The following is a 23,220-nucleotide window of genomic DNA, read 5'->3' on the forward strand; positions in this document are numbered from 1 at the left end:
GGCTTCGTATTACAGAAAGAGGAGAGAGGCCCCTGTGGCTGCGTCGATTGGTCTCCACAGGACACCCTACATTTTGTCCTTCTATGTAAATATTATACTCACACCTGGAGATTGTATCTTAAGCCCCTTTTTAAAGTTATGAGATTAGACAGGCCCATGTTGCCTTAATGCATCTGCAGCTTTTCCCCAATGACTACACGCTCTTATTTTTATTTTTAACTCTTTTATTGATTATCAAAGTAAAAGCATTCGATACAATCGTGGGTGCTCACTGAAAAGTATAATCATCAATCAATGACAACATCATGTTGAAATACATCGAATAATCTGTCATAGCTCGATCTCAAAGGAAAAAACAATATACCCCCTAGTGTGCAATGTTACCTGAGGTGGGATGTTAGTGTGTGGACCAGACTACATACCCTACACCTGTGGGGAATATGCCCGAGCTCGCCAGGATGTAGGGGAATTGTGAAGGGTGTCTATGTATGCTTTGTATGGGCCCCAGATATCCTTGGGATGCGAGGAGCTGGGTAACGTGCTGGAGTATAGTTTGCTATTAGTGTTTCAGTAGGCTAAACTGCATAGCAAAACCTGCAACGTGGGTGAAATCCGGTGGCCCCAGTGTATTGCAATCTCCCTCTTTGCTAACAATAGGCTAAACGATGTGAATCTCTGGACTGACTTAGGGAAATTCACTGTGATTCCCAGGAGTTGGGACGAGGGTGAGCCCAGTCATGTCTCCCAGTGTTGAGTGCACTTGCTCCCAAAGGAGTGTATGTTGGGGCAGGTCCAAGTAAGGTGGGCAACATCCGCTTGCGGGGCACAGCACTTCCGGCATGTATGTTGTCTACTAGGATCAAGTTTATGTACCTTAGCCGGGTAATGTAGATTCTACGTAGAAACTTATAGTGCAACAGTTTATGCCGGCTGTTCAATGAGACGTCTTTCGTGACTTTACAACATTTGCCCATTGGTCGTCCGTGATGGGGTGACCCAGATCAGCCTCCCAGCCCCCACAGAGCTTGTCGTCTATTATTTAGATCTTGGCGGAGCAAGCTTTGTAGAGTTTGGATACAATGTGCACGCCATTCTTATTCTCAATGAGAAGGGACAGAGGAGCGAACAAGTCCGGCTCTAAAGGGAAACCATGGATTGTAGCCAATAATGCAGAGTGCAGCCGCTTAGCAACAAATCTGTCCATGAACGTGGCTTCTTGGAAGCGGGCTTCCTCTGAGGCCGAAAAAATGTGACCGCCTGGGTACAAGGCACCTATTGTCAAAATGGAAAACGTGGTCATTGTGCACTGTACAAGTTTTTTGCCTGTGATGGGGAGCCAGCGCGCATTTGGGAGAGGGAGGGTAGACGAGTATAGCACCGGAGTGCCGGTGTAACGCCAAAGCTTACTCCACGCCCAGCTAGTAGTCGAAACAGTCCCTAGGCACGCCTCTAGGTAGGACAGTAGCTAGCCGCTCAGGAAGGACAAAGTCCGCCTCTATATGCAGAAACTGAATCCTGGCGTCCGGGTGGTACCACGCAAAGGCGTAACTACATTGTGCTACGAAATAATTTACCACCATAGACCAGCCTTATGAGATGTGCTCGCAATTTTAAAAAAAACTATTTGGAAGGGGAATGGGGATATTATTGAAAAGATATAAAAATGTAGGGAGGACCACCATTTTAATTATGGCGACTCTGCCTGCGATAGACATTGGGAGTCGCAGCCATTTCTCCACCTGGGTCTCCAGCGCCCCCACTGCCTGCCCATAATGAAGACGAATTATCTGGTCCGTGTCCAAGTGCACGTGTATGCCCAGATATTATAACTACACACTCTTTCAAGTCACACATTTCTTCAGAGCAGCACTCAGATCCAGAAATTCTAGATGTGTTTGATGGCTGCTTAAACTTAGCGATTTTGCACAATATTTGAATTCATTTAACTGTAATGGACTCGTTTTATTGGTTGATTTTTGGTATATTTTATGGTTGTGATTACTTCCAAATAATGATTATTATTCTTAACGAACCACATAGCATGGTCCGTTGAATGCCATAGTGGATGAACTGAGAAGCCTTCTTGCAGCAGGTCATTAGTGGTGAATCCAGCTCGAGATGATGCAAGCTGTCTCTGGAGGGGGTGCCATGGCTAAATCTATTCGCCACTGTTGGAAACAGAGTGTCAGCAATTCTGACTGAAATGGAGCTGTTCAAACCTATTCACAGTTGTTCCTTAAGACTTCTTTAAGGTTTGGAAAATTAGTCAACAGTGAATGCCTGCTGGAGCGCTATTACAATGCCCTTTGGGATTCGGTGGCTCACGTCCTCCCCGGGTCCCTGAAGATATTCAACATGTCCTTGCCCAGGCTATACAAGACAGTCATGACCTGGCCAGATTCACAATTCGTTGTGACTTGGACGCCACCGATTCCATTGGGCGGAGCATTGTCACCACTGTCTCCATCCGTCGCCATGATTCGTACGCTGTTCCAGTTTTTCAGGCAGTGTTCAGTCATCCCTCATGGACATGCCATTTGACTTGCCTCTCCTGTTTGGGAACAAAGGCAGACTCCGCCCTCCAGTGGCCAACCTCGCCAACTGCATCAGCCTAATTGCTAATTTTGTGGCTTCAGCTGTTGCACCCCGTGCTGCCAGCCAAGCCTACATAATCAAAAGGTATCCAACAGTTTCGCGATCAATGTTGTGGTGCCCACCGCCTCTGCTGTCAAGGTCAATTGGCCACCAAGTCTGTCACTCCCACGCCCTCTGCAGCCCTACCTGCCAAACCTCTTTAGTGTGTGGAGCACAGCTACTCAGTGGGATGCAGGATCCGTGCCCAAATGTCAGGTCCTGGAAGTTGTGTAGAAGGGTTATGCCCTACTCTTTTCCATGCTACTGCACCTTCCACTGTCTTCCCTAGCTACTGGCAGAGGCACATCTCTTTTGCGACAGGAAGTGCAAGTCCTTTTGGCCAAAGAGGTGTGCCAGAAGTAGGACATGGTGGTTAATCCCGCTACTTTCTGGTGCCCAAAAAGGATGAACACCTGATTCATATTTTAAACCTGCGGTCTCTCAGCGCCTTCCTCTGGAAGGAAAAAGTCAAAATGCTCACACTGGCCCATGTTTTGTCTGCCCTCGACCTTTGATACTAGATGGTGGTGTTGGACTTACAGGATGCCCATTTCCATACACTCGACCCGTAGGCACTTCCGCACTAACTGCTGTTAGTGGTGGGGCAGGAGCATTTTCAGTTACTGTGCTCCCCTTGGTCTCACCATTGCCCCTCTGGTGTTAACAAAGGTGATGTGCGTGGTAGCATGCCTTCCGAACGCAGGGGTGCCAGTCTTCCTCTTCCACCTCGACGACTAGCTGTTGAAGGCGTGCTCACACCAGGCAGTTAGTTGTCAACCGCCCCAGACTACGGCAAAAAGCCCTCTCCCTTTGTAATGCCACAGTGGAACCCTAACTTAGTCCTTGGGTTTCTCCTGTGCACTCCCTTTGAGCCTCTTTTCACCTCCTCCTCGTGTTTTTCACCCTCAAGACACTGTTCCCCGTCGCCATAACGTTGGTATGGCATGTGAGTGAGCTTCAAGCTCTCTGCATTAACCCAACATACACCACCTTCTTCCCAGACAAGCTGGTTTGCAGACACAGACTTCTTTCTTGCCTAAAGTTTTGACGTCATTCCATGTCGGCCGGAAATTCACCTTGCCAGTACTCAGTGCTCTCTCACCTGTCTGAGGAGAAGAGACTCTATTGTTTGCACCACAGGAGAGTACTGAGCTTTTATGGCAATCATACTAAAGAATACTGGGTGGAAAATCAGCTCTTTGTGCCGTTCTCTGGAGCGAAAAAAGGCAAGGCCGTGCAGAAGGATACCATGTACCACTGGATATTGCTCTGCATTAAGATCTGCTGTGCATTGGTAAAAAAGCACCTTCAGGATTGCCTGCATGCTTCTTCTGCCAGGACCAAAGCTGCTACCACTATATTGGCACTCAGAGTCCGTGTCCTGGACATTTTCACGAAACACTATTGCCTGAACGGTCTGGTTTGCTGAGAGAAGCATTCTGACAGCTCAGTCCTGCAGGACTTTTTTTGAGTCCATCCATGGATCCTCCTCCTGATAGGTACCGCTTTGGTATCTATGCAAAGGGTGGGGAAACTGGGCCTGGAAGTCCATCTGTAGAAAGAGTTAGTTACCTTCAGTATCGCTCTTTCTGGTAGAGACTCTATCAAGCTTCAGTTTTATTTTGAATAAATACATCTTTTTACATTGCCATGAGTGCTGTCTGCTCTCTCTCTCTCTAATGCGATCACAGATACAACACCCCAAGGTGTAGCAAGCATGTGTAATGTGCAACTTTGACCCTATAGCTAGCACTTCACAGGTAGCCTAGTTCAACCACAGTAATATATAGGAAGGCCTTATTACACACTGTGTTCAGTAAATATACAACTATTCAGAGAAAGCCAAGTTCCTCCAGAAACTCAATATCCTTTTCAAAAGCTCTACTTCAAAGGGTTTCCATATAGCCCCCGGGACTCCCTCATCAAGCCTCTTTAGACTCTGGGGGCCCTAACCTCCAGGGCTGTATTTTTTTAAGGGAGATGGGTCGCCCGCCACACCCCTCCCCACGCCTCGTTACATCATGGAGACCCATCCCCCCAGGGCCGTATGTATATCAAATGGGGAAGGGAATTGTGCAGCTCCCTCCTACCCCTGTGCCGCATTGGGCCGTGGGGACCCCATCCCCCAGGGCCGTATACTTATTAAAAGGGGATGGAGACCATGTGGCCCCCCTCACCGAGCCTCATTCGACCCTAGGGACCCCATCCACCAGGGCTGTATTTTTTTCAGACGGGAAGAGGGCCGTACGGCACCCCTCCCTGAGCTTATTGTGTCCCCAGGGACCCCATCCCCTAGGGCCTTCCTTTATTTTAGGTGGGTGCCCTGATGCCTACCTTGGCCACACACCATTCACACATAGGGGGGCCCCCAGCCCCAGCAGGATCCCCACATGGTGCAGGAGCCAGCATTGCTCCCTCCCAAAGGGAGCAGCTAGTTATGCTACTTCCTTCCGGCGGGAGCAATATCTTGTTCTGTTTCCCTATCAGTGCATGCTGCAGGGAAACAGAATTAAAGTCTGATTCCAGCTTATTGAAGCATTTTAAAGATCCCGTCTGCTGGTAGCAAACTTTCTTTGCTCTAGTTTGGCCTGAGATTTCAAAATGCTCCCGCCAGAAGGGAGAAAACACATTTCCCTGCATGCTCCAGTGCAGGCAGGGAAACCACTGTATCCCAGAGGTGAGCTTGGGGAGGGGGCCACACGGTTCCTTCTTCCCTTACCTTAAATACTTTGTTCCCTGGGGCTGAATAGGGCTCGGGGAGGTGCGGAGGTGGGGCTGTGCTCCCACCTCCCAATAATATTTAAATTGGGGTCTAGGCGATTAGGTCCCCGGGGGCAAAAACTGTTCGGGTAGTGGGATTTCGCACCCCCTACCCTACCCTAAATATGTAAATAGGGCCTGGGGTTGGAGGCTGTGTGCACCCTCTCCTTAATTAAAGAATACAGCCCCGGACCGCCATTTTTTTGTCCCGATCCTGCAGGAGTCCTCCAGATATCTGGGTGTCTGGCTCAGTAGGAATGTGGATGAACTCTGGAAAGCCAATTTTGGTTGGGTAGTTGATTGGCTGGAGACCAAGATACCCATTTGGCGGCACCTACCTCGGCGGGGCGTATTGCCATCGCTAAGATGGTGGTGCTCCCAAAATTTTTATATTTGTTTCTGAATGTGCCTGTTCCTCTCACAGCTCACTTTTTCTGCACTCTCTGTTCCCTCATCATCTCCCTTGTCTGGGCGGGGCGTCAGCCCAGAATCGCGTATGATATCCTCACGTTTCCTCTCATGTGCGGCGTGATGGGTGCCTTGGATTTTAAATTATACGCTCTCAGTGCCCAGGCCAGCTTTCTTCACTTCTGGTTGGATCCGAGTCCATTCCAGCCTCACATGGCGGTTGAAGCCAACCTGGGGCGGCCTTTACCCCTACAGACACTGCGGCCCCTGCCAAGCCACCACGTGGAGAAATCGACACGATGGAGACCCTGCGCTGGGCTTGGGACTGTCTTAGGAAATATTCTGGCTCAAGCTTGCTCTCCGCTGGCGCCATGCCTGTCACATACCACCCGGCTTTCCCCTCACTGCACACGTCAGGAATGGCTAAACACGCAGCTGGCATGGGTCTGGCCACTTTATCTGACCTCTACCCCAACGCAATTTATTTTCGCTACCGACCAAGTCTGGTCCAAACGACACACTGCTTTATTATCACCTTAGAGCGTCCTGCCGGGAGTTGCATCCCACATTCCCGCAGCCCCCCCCTTTCGATGGCTTCCCTAAACCTGACACACACTTCTTCCTCTCCTCGCAAACTGGTCTCTAGGCTCTATGCCACCACGCTGGCAGCCTCCTCAATATCTGCTGATCGTGCCTGCATGGCCTAAAGCGAGGACTTAGGCATCGATCTCTCTCAGGAGGAGTGGCTGTACTGTTGTAAGCAGACCAAACGCTTATCTCCCAACTACCGCCTACATACTAGAGCGAAGTGTACACTATTATTACAGAGATAACCTCCTCGCCTGTCTTGGCAGATCCACTGATATGCCTACTCAGCTTGGTGAGGCACTGCCCTGATGCTTCCCGCTGACTCACGGCTGTGCTGGTTGTTCTCGCGCGTCATAGAGTTGCTATACATTAGGGTCGGAGACCCGCACCCAAGGCAAGTGCCTGGCTCGAAGATGCTGCGCGGTGTCAGACGCTTCAGAATTTTGGGAACTAACGCCGGTTGCTGGTTGGCCGCGTAATATCTGGGGCCCTCTTGTTTCGTATCTCCTCTCCCGGAATGCCTCTCCCTCTGCAACCTCTCCCTCGCTCCCTGCCGGGGTTCCACCTGTGGCGACTGCCGGTGCTGGTCCATAGGAATCCTCCTTCCTACCCGTGCTCACTGCTGCCCTCTCTCGCCCCTCTCGCCTCTATCACGCCCGTTTGATGCCCCTTGCTGCCCTCTCATGCTCCGCATCCTGAGACTTTTATTTTCATTCTACGATGTGTCGCTATTGTATCACTGCCTTCATGCTGTTTATGACTGATGTGAGGTTTCTATTTCCTCTTGTCATGTGCTGGAGTACTACCTGATTACCTTTGAACATGATTTGCACGATTTTCAATAAAGGTCTTTGAAAAAAAAAAAAAAAAAAAGTTATAGTGATATATTTGGCCTTGGATATTTTGCAATGATTTAATGCTTAATCTCGAATGCATACGCCAACGGGAATGCTATGATGGCTGGACGCAACCTAAACAGAAATTGCGACTGCTATTTTATTGAATGGGAACGGTTCCTGAGGCTGAAAATTGCTGTGAAAGCTAACATAATGTGTCTGAGTGGAGGTACTTTGACCCCATGTTTGAGAAATGGGAGTCTTAGTTACACAAATGATGTGTCCAGAATTTATTTTATTAATCTAGTGCGATATTCACCACAACATTGTGATCGCCATCGCTGGCCCATATGTACTCACAGGTACAGACCGGAAATTGAGCAGAATGATATTTTATTTGAAAATGAGTACTCTAACATAAGTGTTAATCGACTGATATTAAATCCCAAATGTGGATCATACAATGTAATATGTATGAATATCTGTTATACAATTTACAAAAAACATGCCTTCATCATGGTTACTGACGTCTTCGCGACTTCTTACATCACTGCGATCACCAAAATACCTAGTAAAAGGCTTTTAATTGAAACATTCTTCCAAAAGTTATGTTTAAAGAGTATATCAATAAACAACTTGTGTCAAATATTAATTAATAGATGTGTATGTGTTCCCGAGTTTTAAAAAACATGCACACTTCGCAACTATTGACGACACCGCAATCTACGCAAATATATAAAACAACACATTGAAAATGTTTTTACACAAAACCATCACACAAACTCAAATGTAAACTCTACATTATTAAGCAACTAGTGTCTGCTATTAAGTAAAATCTATATATATATATATATATATATATATATATATATATATATAGATAGATTTTACTTAATATATATACTTATATATGTTTAAGACTTCTTCTAAAACTTGTGACTTTTGCTACGGTACTGCAGGTATCGCGACGTCTTCGCAAATATAAAACATTTAAAGTAAAAAAAAAAAACACTTATCTGGTAGACATTTAGCCGCAGATTCCTTAACTTAGAATATCCCCAGGGGTGAGACTGGATCCGGAATTTTTTTGCAACACCACCTCTGCACGCCGGGGGACGGCGCCACACGACCTCGCCATGACGTCGTCCACGTATGTGACGTCAGCGAGGTCATATAAGTCCCTCCTGGCGCGCTGCCGTCAGTTTCCTTCTTTTCCGTGTGCAACGTGGATCCGGAGTGAGCTCCTCTGGCCTGTTTTCAGGCCTCATTTTCAAAGCTTCGTGTCTGGAACAGTGTGCGATGTCTTCGGGCTTTAAATCTTGTAATTCCTGTCCATGGCAAATGTCCGCGACGGACCCGCATCTTATTTGTATGTGGTGTTTTTGGCGAGCACCATGACTCCACAGACTGTGAAGCTTGCCAACGTCTGAAACCGAAGTCTCGGCGGGAGCGCTGTATAAAGCTTCTCTCGGCACGGCTGTCCCGGTCGGAGTCGTCTCACCGCCTGGCCTCGTCGTCGACTGCATGTCCTTCTACTGTTCGATTCTGCCGTCGAGCGCCCTCTTGGGTCTGTGGCCGTCGTTCTCCACTTGGTAAGTCAAGGCGCTTGTCGCCTAGGTCATCGACCTCACCTTCTTCTGTTGTCAGGGGCACTGGTTCCCGGAACTTTCCGGATGTGCTTTCCCGATTGATCCTCCCCCCTCTATCTGCCCTTTCCGGGTGTGGGGGAGACTCGGGCCCAAATGGAGACTTATGCTACGGCTTTGCAGGCCTCCTCTGGGTCCTCTCCCGTTCCTGGGGCGTCCTCCGGACCTCCGCTTCTTGTGGGGTATCCGACGGACTCGCCGGCGGGTTAGCCCCGGCACCAATTGAGCCCTTGCCTCCCAGGAACTTCGGAGAAGTGGTGTCGTTAGGGCGCGGCCCGGTTGGGTCCCTCTCTTTGACCTCTGCCACGCCTCATAGTCCCGCGGGGCTCCCTGTGGCGCCTTAGGTGGTTGCCGGTGCTCATAGTCCTGACTTGAGAACACCCCAGCCTGTCCGGAGCCGGGGTCGGTGCCATCCCGGCACCGGAGGTCCGCCTCCTCTGCTCCGCCTCCGGTTCTTTCTCCGGAATCTGAGCCTGTTGTGGATGAGGCGGAGTCGGTGCCGGAAGATTGCCTTGCTGGCCCCGGTGCTATCTCCTTCTTCAGAGGGGGAGCTTGTCATAGTGTTGGCGCCCGACGGCACCGACTCTGCCAGATGCTGCCGAGTCGACGTCTGACGAGGCACAATCGACGGCGACACACACCGTGTCGGCGCCGAGTTCTGGATTCTTCTGCAGAGGACTTTGGAGAGAGTTCGGCGCTGCCCTCCCGCCTGGCGTCACCAAAGCTAGTGTTACCAGTGCCCCCCTTGGAATTTGTGGCGCCTCCTCAGGAGCTCCCAGGTCCGGCAGGCTGTTCGCCTCCCCAAGAGCCCCGTCAGGATCCTCGTTCTTCCATGGGGCTTCCTTCCGTGGGGCATTGGGCACAGCCTCAGTGTCTTGGGAGGGTCAGCTTACAACCCTCCCCCACTGATGAGCTGTTTTCCCCTCCACGGAGTGCTACAGAGGCTGGTGCTGCTTTTTTGAGAGTGGTCTCTTTGGCCACCCGCATTTTAAATATGCAACCCCTTTGTCTGTGGACCCCTTGCATGAGGTCCTCCACCGTGGGTCTCAAAATATGGAGCCGCTTTTGCACGTTATAGAGCCATTTTAGATCGAAAATGCAATTTATAAACCTTAAAAATTCAATTAAAAAAATCATAGGTTATATGGACGTTATAGTTAGGAAATAGAATTTAAAGAACCTTCGAAATTCACTGAAAAAAACAAAAGTTACAAAGAAGTTAAAGTTAGACTCAGGTTTCACTTGTACAAAAGTAGTGAAATTCAGCAGTTAGTTAGCTGAGCTAACAATAACTTGTACCCCGCAATGCACTCCTTATTACATTACTCATGACATAAGTGACATCACTGATTACATCTCAAATGACATTACTGATTACATCAGTGATTATATCATCCACAGAATCTCTGACGCACATGCTCACACCCCATATAACCTTTCATACACCCACTCCAACTTTCAAACTAACATTCTCAAAACCATTGACACACCCATACCAGTACTTACACATCCCCTCACTGATTCATAGGTCTACCCACATATCCACTCAGTTACCCATACAGCTACTCATACACTGTCAGTCACTCATAGAGCTACTCACACACCTACTCGTTCACCTATAATTAATCATGCAGCCATTTACTTACCTATACAGTTGCATACACACCCACTCGCTTATTGATACCGATACTCTTACTCACTCAACTATACAGTCACTCACACAATCACCCTTACAGCCACTATCATAATGCCTCATATACTCCTATACTGCCTTTCACATATTCAGTTTTACTCCTCCATATACCACTGACACATCCATTCACTCACCGACAGTCATACACACACTCAGTCATCTATACTGCTCCTCAGTTAAGCACTTACTAACCCATACAGCCAGTGACTTGCCCAATCAACCCACTCACTCATCCATGCAGGCAGTCACACACCCTCTCACTCACCCACACAGACCCTCATACACCCATACAGACCCTCATACACCCATACAGGTACTCAGTTGACAATCAATCACCCATACAGCTACTCACGTACCCACTAACCAACCCATACAGCCACTTAGAAACCATCTGACAGGCTGATAGACATTCTCAAAACCTATTCACATACCCATACATTCACCGAGACACCTAATCAATCACTCACTTATACAGTCAGTCATGCATTCACTGAAACATCCATACAGGCACTCTTATTCCCACTGATTCATCAATACACCGTGGTATATATATTTAACACTCATAAACATTTTAAAAACACACAGTCGCTGAATGATGTCACCAGGGATGTCACTGACCATGTCATGAGTGATGTGAAGGCATCAGGAGTATGTGACGTCATCAGCAGTACATTCCGGGGGCGCGAGTTAGTTAGCTCAGCTGACTAGAACTGCTGAATTTCACTGGATATGTATGAGTGAAACCTGAGCCTAACTAGAAAGTCTCTGTAAACTTAGGTTTTTCACTGAAAATACCAAAGGGTAGAGTAACTTGTTAAATGAATATGTAAATGATCACATTAACTTTGTGAACAAAATTAAAACACAGAAATTCACCAGTTCTAGTTAGTGGAGCTAACTGTAACTTGCGCTACCACCATGCACTGCTTATAACCTCCAATACATCACTCATGACATGTTCTATCACTTAATTTTTTACTTCACTGATGACATCTCGAATTCACTGATGACATCTCGAATGACCTCACTGATGACGGTAGTGATGACGTCACTGATGACCTTGTCTGAGTGTTCTAGTTTGTTTTATAGTTTACATAGTGGTGAGTAGCTACCATAGTACTTGTCTACCTAAGCTGTGATTTCGGCTGTGCTCCCTACGCTCCTTAATAACTTAATAAAAGAAAGCGACTATGCTGCCATTTTGTGGTTTCCACAGTATCACAGCAGAAACTGCCTTTTTTGGGCGGGGGATCCTTCTGGGAGCCCAGCATCTGGACTAAGAGGTGCAGGGTATACCTACCCTACCCCCCCTATATTATTATATTTTTTACTTCAGGACAGAGTACTAACTCCCAGAGTCCTGTAATGGCTGCCACCAACAATTTATCATATTGCTGGCAGCTAATCGGAGCGCTCACTCTCACGAGCAAGGGAGCAAGATGGCCCAAGTGGGAAAAAAGGTTCCTGGGCCAGTCCAAGCGCTCAAATATCAAATTGGCACTCCTGTGAGACCATCGAGCCTCACGCGGACCCAACTGTCCTGATATACAATTATATCTGGTAGAGACTTCTAGCTGCAGATTCCTTAACTTGGAATTATCCCCATGTGTCAAACTGGATCTGGAAATTGTTGTTGTGCAGTACCCCTGCGTGCCAGTGGGTGGTGTCATTCAGCTTCTTGTGGTGTCATCCGCGCCAGAAGTGACATTTGCGGCGCCTATATAGGCGCAACCTAGGCGCTCTGATGTCAGTTCTTTTCTTTCTGCGGCAATCAGTGCAGATCTGGGAAGAGCTACCCCTTAGTCGCTTTTTGGCTTCGTTTTTTTCAAAGTTTTATTGAAGTTTTTTTTTTTAGATCTTACCTCCTGGTGTGGGAGTAATGTCATCAAAGAAGGCCAGCTTCGGGCCCTCTGGCACCTGTCACCAACATATGTCTGTGATGGACCCACACCTTGTTTACCTTTTTTGACTCAAACGAGACCATGCCCCGAAGGCCTGTCCCGACTTACCAGCCATGCATTCTAAGGCCTTAAAAGATGCATCCCTCAAACTCGTAACTGCTCGATGCCCAACTTCCTGATCAAGAGGAAGTCCTAGGAGTCTCAGTCCCTAAAAAAGAAGTTTTCGAAGTGTGCTTCGACTTCACCTTGTCCGTTGGCTGATGAGATGAAGGAACATCCCTCGATGCCTTGCTCCACAGTAGAGCTAGCACCTGGGCCGACTCCGCGCTTTCCTGCTTTTCTGGGAGCCAGAGCAACCCCTGCTCAAATTCAGAAGTTCTAAGGCCATGAGCTTCATATTTGAGTGGCCCGTTCCCTCTGGTGCGCCCTAGGGCTCCACAGGTTCAGGAGCTGACCCTACTGGATCCATGCCAGCGGCTCCGGCACCAGTAAGACCCCAAGGATTCACAGATGGATCCTGACCAGTGCCGGTCATGCTATGTTGACTCTTCCTGGTGCCAGTCCCAAGGCAGACACTCCCGGCGCCATCCCCATTCTCATTCCCACCTCCGACACAGAGCCAGAGAGGCGTCATCCGACTCCGGCATGGCACCAACTGGAGCCATGCCTGCAAGGCCAGGGCCAAATCTCTAATGCAAGGACTTTAGGAAGAATGGTAGGGGTCCCTGGACCCTAAAGAACATCAGTCATATGACTCCTTGGACTGGTGTGAGGATCTGGCGGAAGCCAGTAGACTGGACACTTCTCCAGATACTAGCATGCTTTCTCCCTTTACCGTGACTACAGTGGAGAGAGCGTCATTCTCAATGGTGCCGCTGAGGGCGGCTAAGGTCCAGGACCTTAGCTTGCCTTCGGTGGCAATCAAGACTAATGTCTTGATGGAAGTGCTTCAGCTGGGAGTTTCCTTCTGAACCGCTTCTCCTATTTAATGAAGCACTTAACGATGTCCTGCTTGAGACCTGGTCCAAGCCCAGCATAGGGGATTCTGTGAACAGGACAATTGCCCGTCAGCTCCGCCCCATTTCAGGAGACCCAAAATTTGTCACGGAACATCCTACCTCAGAAGACTTGGTGGTCCAGGCCCCCACTTTACTTGCAAAATGCTGGTTCATTCCCAACCGCCATGCCGGATCGGGAATCCAAGAGGCTGGGCAATTTATACTAAAAAAATGCTTTCTTCCACCAGACTGTAATTGGGGTTGGTGAACACCGCATGGCTTTTGTTCTGCTATTCCTGTGCTCTGTGGGATATGATTGCACAGGTGCTGCCTACTGTCCAGGAGGAGGCCTGGGCTGTGCTCTCCCAAGCTGTTCCCAACTGGAGGGATGCAGCTAAGTTCACCATCAGATGCAGAATAGAACAACAGCAACAGAACGGGGCGAAAAGGGATACAGTGCGCTGGGAGGAGAAATAAAAGTGCAGTCACAATATTTGGTAAGCTTCAAAGGATCAAAATTCTGGTCACCCCACCAGAATCAAAAACTGTGACACCAGGGCGCCACAGTTAGTCAGTACAAACATAAGCCAGATCCTGAGCTGTAAGAAAATTTAAATCAATTCAAATCAGCAAGTCCCAATATTTTAGGTGCTCTTCATTTATTCTTCATAGAAAAGTGTTTCATTCCTTCAACTGATATGGTCCAATCTTCATATAGTCACAAATAAACCAAAAAAAACGCCGCCAACACGTGTTTCGTCTAGGTCGTTAAGACCATTTGACTTCGTCAGGGCAAAAGTTATTTATTCAGAACTTCTCATAGGTATGCGTAGGCGTATTGTCCAGACCATAAATTTCAATCTTCATATAGAGAGCGTCTTGCTCATGGAAATTATCATAAATGAAGGACAGATCCGTCCCAAAGTCGTTTGTAGGTATCCCTCCGAGTGCGGGGTCCTATTCGGAAAGCAGTGTGTTCCTTCGCATAGCACAGTTGCAGAATAGACATCACTGACTCACTAGGCAGAGCGGTTTAGTCTACAGTGGCCCTGCGGAGCCACGCCTGGTTGAAGACTACTTGCTTTTCTGGGGATGTCCTCTCATCACTCATAGACATGCCCTTTGATGGCTCCTGTGTCTTTGGACACTAGGCGAATTTGGTGCTGGAGCGCTTTAAGGTCAGCAGGGCTATGGCCAGGTCCTTGGGCCTTTCAATGTACCCTCGTCACCCTCATCACCGTCAATCCACCTTTAGCTCCTTTCTTGGTCATGGAAGGGGCATGCAACCACGTCCTTACCCGCCCAGCCACTGTGGTGCTCAATCTTTCCAGCCTCTGCGTAGCCGTGGTTCCTACCGGCGCCATGGGTCGGGTAACCAGCGGTCTGGTCAGTCCACCACCGGGTTGATCTCTACCCCTCCCAACACTCCCAACACTTTCGAAGTATTACATTACAAGATGTCATCCCGTTGCTATGACACAGTGACTTCATGGCAGCTTTGACTCTGAAAGGCATGTACTTTCACATCCCCATGCACCCAGCACCATCAGGTGCCTTCGCGTCATGGTAAGAGGACAACACTACCTGTTTGAAGTTGTCAGCTTTGGTGTTACTACACGCAAGGGTATTTGCAATCTGCCTAGCATTTGTGGCAGCGCATATGCTCAGACATGCTGTTTATATGTTTCCATACCTAGATGACTGGCCGATAAAGAGCAGCAGCAAAGACCAATGTCTAGCTCACACTCAGATAGCAGTGTCTGTACTGCACAAACTCTGATTTACCATCAATGTGAAAAAATCGCAACTCCATCCACAGCAAATTCAGCCCTTCATATGCAGAAACAGGCCAGGCATACCCACTAGAGGGTAATGGCGTTTCAGAAGCTGCAGTTTTTTTTCATACACACTGCTCCATTGCTATCCACAGTTTGATGAAACTACTGAGCGTGATGGCTTCCTGCATAGTAATTGTCCCACATGCCAAGTTGCACAAGGGAGCATTACAGAAGTGTCTATCACTGCAATAGGAGCAAGAGGAGTTCAATAAGAGCATCTAGTATTAATAACAATAGCAATTTGAGTGTCTGGCCCTTTATATCCCCCATTCTGAAGGTGACCATCACCACCGATGCCTTGCTGTTGGGCTGGGACTCCCTCCTTCACCACTTGACCATCCAAGGCACTGGTCTTTACAACACCAGGGTTGCCACATCAACTGCTTGGAATTGCTAAACATCATACTAGCCCTCAAAATGTTTCACCCACTTCTTCACAGGAAAATTACAATCATAAGGACAGACCGCATGATTACCATGTTTTGCTTTCGAAAGCAGTGGGTGACCCACTCTACCCAGCTTTCTCATCTAGCACAGGAGATTTTGCAATGGGCAGTCATTCACAACATCCTTCTTGGCAGACAGCTTGCCAGGAGTGGAAAACGACTCTGCATACCTGCTCAGCAAGATGTGTCAAAGTGGGACCCATAAGTCCGCCAAAAGTACTTCCACCTTTGGGGGACTCCCATACTAGACCTTTTCGCTTCTCCAAAAAACACAAAATACCAAAACCTCACCGCCAGATATCCACACCCCCATTTCAGGGACAAGGTGTTCTAAACCAGTTAGATATTTGCTTACACTTTTCTCCTCTTTCCCTCATCCCATATGTCGTAAGGAAGATATAGCATGTGACAATGACTCAAATTCTAGTTGCACCAACTTAGGCAAGACATCTATGGTACTCAATGCTTCTAGTAATGTCAGTCAGCTTTCACCAGAAGCTCCCATTTAGGCTGGACTTCCTCACTACGTATAAGGGGCGCCACAAACACCCAAATCTTAAATACCTCCGTCTACCAATTTGTCACCTGAGTACGTAGAGCTCAAATACCTTAGCCTTCCATAGGATTGCATGGTAATTTTGCAGGAGGCAAGGAACCCCACTTCTCTGGCTTGCTACTCAGCCAAGCGGAAAAGGTTATGCCCTACTGTTTTCCTTAACCTTAACAGATAGACATATTTGCAGTTTCTGTGCATGATGTCATTTCATACCTAATGCACCTTTATAACACAAGCATAGCTAACATATCAATTAAACTACATATCACTGCAGTTGCAGCATACCTTAAAAACAGACAGCATTCCTCTATTTTCAGGGTACTGGTCATTAAAGCCTTCATGGAAGAGTTGGAAAGCGCTATCCCTCTAAAAATGCCTCATGCTCCTGGATAGAACTTAAATGTGGCACTCTCATGACTTTTGGGCCCTCCTTGTGAGCCTCTGCATTTGTATATATTGGAAAATGTATCTTGGTAGGTGGGTTTCCTCATAGGAATCATTTCTCCTGAGCTCATTAGTGAGCTCCATCTCTTACAATTCTGGAATCATACATTTAGGTTTGTAGAGTTATGGTAGTTCTTCACACTAACCCTTAATTCCTGCATATGGTTTCCTCAGCAATTTTCATATCAACCATTTAGCTACCCATATTTTTTCCAACAGCCAAAGCCTGTAGTTGAAAGGGGCACTTTGCAATATTGATGCTAAAAGAGCCATTATGTATTATTTAGATAACTAAGCCATTCAGAAAGTCTAATCAACTTTGTGTAGCCTTTCCTCAACTCACATCAGATCTGCTATTTCCAAAGGTGGCATTGCCAGATGGATAGCTAAATGTAGCAATAAATGATATGCTAAGGCTAAACACACTCTACCAGTGCTCCCAAGTGTGAGCTCTAGACTGAATAAAGGGGCCTACACTTGCTTTGCTAGGAACTATCCCTATCCTGGACATATGTAAGGCTGCTATGTGGTGAACGCCACACACTTTCACAAAGCATTGATATGTGGTTGTGCTTCCACGCCAGCAAGATTCAGTTGGCTAAGCAGTTTTAAAAACACTTTTCCAAACATCTGCTAGTGACTGTTGTGTGGGGAGGAAGGGGGCGGTTTTACAGTCTATGCAGAGCATGTATATCTACAGCCACACATGCTATGAACGGAAAGTATTACTTCCCCCTGTAATCATCTGTTCATAGCAGGTAGTGCTGTGGATTTACATGTGCCACACTCCTCCCCAGAGGACCAGCAGTAGTTGCACGGTTAATATATTTCTCACACACTATTAATTTCTTATCCGCACACTCTGGGTCAAATAAATATATAGATATAGATAGATGTCTGGCTAGTGCTTTACCTAATTGACTGTTGGCAGTTAAAATATATTCTAGGTCTGGCACAGCTGAAAACAGAACGTACTTAAATAGAATTGGGACCATACTCCAACATATTCCAAATATGCTTTCACTGGCTGTGAAGGCACCCAACAGCCCTTGCTTTTGTCACTCAAGATTGCACTTTTACATTAGCTGTTCAATGAACATGCATATCAAAAATGTTCACAAGCAATTCAGGTACATCCCTCCGGATTTACCTGCCCTACTCACTACTCATTAAATGATGATACTCTGCTAAAAGAGATAGTCTGAATCAGAATTGGATCTGTAATGGAAACATCAAACCAATTTGTAGAAGGTTCCTAAGACTTAAGAAGATTCCTTCACAGCCATACTATTGGCAAATTGCTCAATGTGATTGCCAAATAACACTAGTCCGTAGACGAAGCGTAACAGGTGGGTGTTACCCCTTAGCAAACTTCAAGAAATCTGTTTTTTGATGGAGATGCTGTGGAATGCAGTTTCACAGGTAGTACCCGTGTACTGATTTTGGCGACAGGATAATTCATAATGTTTGGCATCTTAGAGTGCGGTAATAACGATGCAGAGCAGTGGTTCTTAAACTGTGGTACGGGGACCCCTGCGAGTCCAGGAAGCCTATTCAGTGTTCCGCAGCTGCTTATAAAGTCAACATTTCTTAACAGATTTCTAAAGTAAATGTAAATAAAGACTCAAAATGTTAAAAATCAATATTGTAAACCTTTTGGTAAATGTGAATTCATTTGAAAATGGAGGCTAAAATGAGTTGGTATCATCAGATTGATTTTGTGGGAAGTCAAGTGCAACAAACAGAATGCAGTATTGACGATGATTGACCTCAGTGAATTTAGGAAAACTCCAACCTTTCCATTAAACTCTTGATTTAAAAAAAAAAAGTTTGTAAATTAACTAACATTTTTCAGCATTTTTATATTTGCTTGATGGATATTTGTTTGTTTTTTCTGTATCCTTTTGTTGTTAAATTCATTGAAAATCCTGAGTCCTGGGGTCCACTGCTTCCAGTAATAATTCAGTGGGGTCCCTTGACTCTGGTAATTCAGTGTGGGTCCTTGGGTTTCAGTAATTACTTAGGGGTCCCTATATGTCAAAAGGTTGAAAACCACTAGTATAGAGCATTATTTGGGCACTTCCCCATGCATTGTTTGATTCTTTACGCAGAAGGTATTTGGCTTCGATGCCAGGTTGCTCTTTGACCGTGAATACAGGATAAGGACTTCAAAGATGGTGTGATGCAATTGAAGTGTGTTAAGCTGTGTAGTATGGTTAGAGTCCCATTGACATTTGGGCTTCATCTTTTTGTGAACAACAAGGCAAGGTAAATGTAAATCTAGTAGTGAAAGTGGTAAATCCCAAGAGCGAGGACCAAAGGCATGTGGTGAGGCAAACCGAAGTCTAATGAACGATTGGATCAAGTGCTGGGGGTATAGTGCACTTTGTGGAATCACTTATTTTGGGAATTAAATTGTTTTCTGCATTGTTTTTTAATTTTCTGAAAAGGTAAAGGTGGATTATTTATGGTATGGGGAACATTGAAAATGTTGGGCTACCAAGAGGATCTCTGCTCACAATGCTGGTAGTATCAAGGAGGTGTACAAACAGCTTGACTTAAGTTCCTTGCACCAGCAAAATTAACAATCACTTGAGTGCTGTGTGCTTGATATCTGTTGATTTGCTCAATCTTAGTCAACAGAGTGGAAAGCTGCTGTAAAGTCAAACCGTATGAGACTGTCTTGTTTTGATCAGAAGTTTTCTAAAGTCCTACAGGGTAGTTTGTTCAGCTTTGGGGCTAGTGTACCATACACAATCACAAAATGTTTTGTAGGTTTAATATAGTTTTTGCTAAGAACAGGGAATATTTAACCCAAGCAATACTGTTTTAGGAATTAATTCAGACAGTGATCATTAGACTGGGCTCATTCAGACGCTATAATCCTCAAAAGGCACACCGATTAAAAATGCTGCAGAGAAGTGAAATTTCAAGATTGGTGAACGTTTAACATACTTATTGAAGGTAGATTTTTGGCAGAGTTTGAAAAAGTTAAAATAGAGTATTAAGCTATATAAAACAGTCATGAGTAGAGTAACACAGACAAACTGAGAGATGGTTCTGCCAAAAGGAGTGAAAAGCTACACAGTATAGTATGGTTTAACACATGAGTTCTGTGGCTGCCAAGCAGAGCAGCACGTTCTGAGCCAGATGATTTTGTTTATAAACAATAGGTGCCAAATATGCTTGGTGTATACATGGATGAATAGCATGAAGACATATGTTAAATAATAAAGCCCAAGTAATAGACACTACCTGATAGGCAGTGAACTTTAGATATTTCTTTGAAATTAAATACAGAAGCAACCCAGCACCTTTTTAAAGTTGTAAGTGAGACCTGTGGATATTAGGTCATTAACAGTGTGAGGTCATGTACTCCTTTCCTTTGTTTTGTCTTCCTTTTGATGTCTTCTTTCATACTTTTCACTCTTTTAGACGCAGAGCTCTGCTCGATCACTAGTGACCTCCAGTTTTGAAGTGTCTGCCACCCCTCAGACACCAGCGTGGTGTCCCCAGACTACTTGTGGAAATATTCCACATTCGTTGTCCTCAATAACAGACACCAAAGAAGAAGGGTAAGCAAGGATCTACGTTTGCCGGGGAAAGTATGAAAAGTAGAAATAAGCAACCTTTATAATCAAGAAAATGAATTTTCCTTTGTTTCAAAATGTTGTTTTTTTGGACCAGTCTTTCTAGAGATGCTGACGTGTTAAACCATTTTATCTACATTAAAAGTTCGGAGCAGGACATATCTTATAACTTATTTTTAACATCACATTTTGCACCAGACAGCGTGGCATGTAAAGTGTTTTTTTATGTCATTGTCTTACCTTTAGTGCAGAAGTCCAGACTTTTGCAGAATAAGCTGCCCTTGTGTTGTAAGCACCATGACAACATAGCCTGTGACCCAGTGGTGTGGAAGTATAACTGGATATCTTCCTTCATGTGCCTTAACTAATATCAAGAGTACTCTAACAGTCAACAGCAAAGACGTAACATTGTGTTTTATGGAGCAGGGTGTGAAGATGTGTGGCATTGTGTAAACATTTTAGCAAAATAAGTAATATCGTGTTCCTGATTAGTTAAAACAGAGTCAGTTGAAGGGATATAAATGTTACTCAGCCGTTAATGGTTCAGAGGTGGGAATTCATTTTATTGGAATATAGGGCCATCACACATCCAGAGAGGTGTCATGCTTCATCATTGGGCTGCTCCTCGTCTGACCGGCGCTACAATACCCAACGGGCTCCCAATGAGTGGCACTTTCGCGGAGATCTTTTTTCCAAAAGCTGTTTGGTGCCGTGGTGGTGAGGGCCCTAGTGAGTGAAGATGATGGAATGTTTTGGATAAGCAAATTAAAACAGGATTGGGAGTACCAGCAACAACAATTTTAATCAGTGAGTCTCCTACCCTGAATAAAACCAAAACAAAAGGCGCAAAGCTGGGATTATGTCTCAGATGGGGCGCTCTTTTGTGTGAACGGTCAACATGTTTTCTCGCCTAATCTTTAATCTAGGGGCGATTCGTCAGGACCTAAAATACTTTGTCATCTATCTTCAACAAGAGTAGTAATGTGGTAAAAACTCACACTGCTGACCACCCAAACTACTATTTGTGTGAAGTACCTGGTAGTACTGGATCTACCTGATAGTACTGGATCTATTTATTTATTTAAACTTATAAGGCGCACAGCTACCCGCAGTGGGTTTCCCGGCGCCCTAATAGGATTGTTTAAAAGCTTCCTCAATACCCGACAGGTCATGCATAAGGGACTTCTTCATGTGGTTTGCGCTGTCCGCAACTCAGCTGGTGACCTACCCGCCGCTGCCGGGACTGGAAGGTAAACATTTTAGCCCCATTATTCCTTTAATTTCTGACCTTTCTTTCATGTAAAAAAAACCAATTTGGATATAATTCTGAATTTAGTGTCAGGCCGGTAGAAATTTGCTGAATGAGGACTTTGACTGTGTTATTCACTAGTAAAGAAGATGTCTTTTACTTCTACATAGGTTTGTGAGAGACACAAGAAAGAAAGAGCAGATGGGCTTGTTTCATTAATTCAGTAGAAAGCTTCTTTAGTACCCCATGAACTGTTGTCACTTCCACACTAATCACACCGGCATGTCACCAGTGTGAGTGCACTCTGTGACAACTAAACTTGCAAAAAGATCATTTGTTTGTCTTTTAGTCTCTTGCATATTAAGTCCCATCATCCTGATCCTATACACCTTAGGAAGGCCTCAGGAAAACCTTTGCTTTTAATTCGTCCTTGTAGTGTCATGTATATGCATGCCCCTAGACTCTTGTTTAAACGCTCACTGCATGATGAACAGTTTCCCTTTCAAAAGCCCATGTAATAGGAATTGAGTTTTCTTCTGTTTCATAATTTGTTTCCAATTATTTTTACAACCTCCTTTTTTTTTCTCTCCAAGCTTTGATTTCTTACGCTCTTCATCGTAGGATTGTTGTGTCATGGCCATTTGAATGTTGTCACACGGTGCCCCCTCTCTCTCTTTTTTAACCCTCATATCTCCCTCTTCCTTAATCTGCCTCTCTTCTATTCCCTGAAACCTAAGCAGCGCCCCCCAGACCCCCTAGGTGTGAGCAATTTACCTTCCTTTGTTCTTATCTTGTACGCTGTTAATGATTCATTGAACAGCACAACCCAGCTTGGATAGGCTGCCTTTGAAATGAAAACCATTGCAAAGGGTAACTAACATTCAGCGGGCACTCATTGCTGAGAGAATCTTAGATGTTGAGCCATTGTTTAAAAGTAGAAAGATAATCAATATCGAGAACACAATTTCCGGTCCTTAACATCACGCCTCCTAAAAATGCTTAAGACTGAATGGAGACCAGAGAGCTTTCTTTGTCACCTGCAAGTGTTTCTGTTCTACCTCCACTCTGAAGAAAGCTATGCACATTGCTTCCTTTCCCTAGAAGAGAGCCACATGTGGAAGTCTTGCATTCTACGGATGCGTCTGCCTAGTGTATCTACACTTTGTTGATTGATGGAGGGTACTCTTCAACACTAACTATTTGGTCTCTATATTTCTGTATTCTCACAGAGTCGGATTTGGAGGCTCACTCCTCTTTGTTTACTCCAGATGAGACATATGATATTGACCGTCAAAACTATCTTCACTTTGGGCCAGATGTACGTAGCGTTTTTCAGGTCACAAAGTAATCAGGCCGTTTGTCACTGCAGAAAAGCATTTTCATATGTAAAAAGCCCTATTTTGTGATTCAGTAACCTATTACTCAATCGTAAAATAGGTTTGCTATTTAGTATCAGGAAGGGGCATCCCTTCCTAAAAGCGACTCACAGTGGTACGTCTGAATGTTTTGTAACTGAAATGCAGTCGTAAAACATTCACATTCTACTGACTACTTCAACCCATTCACAAACGGGATGGGGTCCACAAGGGACCCCTTCATGTTTGTGAATGCTTGTAAAAACTGTTTTTAAGAG

General features: G+C 45.8%; 1 protein-coding gene across 2 annotated transcripts in view; it reads left to right on the top strand.

Annotated features, from left to right (window-relative positions):
* The window catches only part of CHUK (component of inhibitor of nuclear factor kappa B kinase complex), a 559,943-nt gene that overhangs the window by 474,398 nt on the left and 62,325 nt on the right, over positions 1-23,220 (top strand). Inside the window, exon 19 of one of the 2 annotated variants that reach the window (XM_078642754.1) lies at positions 20,184-20,323. The exons of the other annotated variant lie outside the window; for it this stretch is intronic. Within the exon in view, the coding sequence (XP_078498880.1) occupies positions 20,184-20,323 (140 nt within the window). The remainder of the gene's footprint in view (positions 1-20,183; positions 20,324-23,220) is intronic. 2 annotated transcript variants of the gene reach the window in all.

Source organism: Lissotriton helveticus, chromosome 5_1 (assembly GCF_964261635.1).
Source record: "Lissotriton helveticus chromosome 5_1, aLisHel1.1, whole genome shotgun sequence".
NCBI lineage: Eukaryota > Metazoa > Chordata > Amphibia > Caudata > Salamandridae > Lissotriton > Lissotriton helveticus.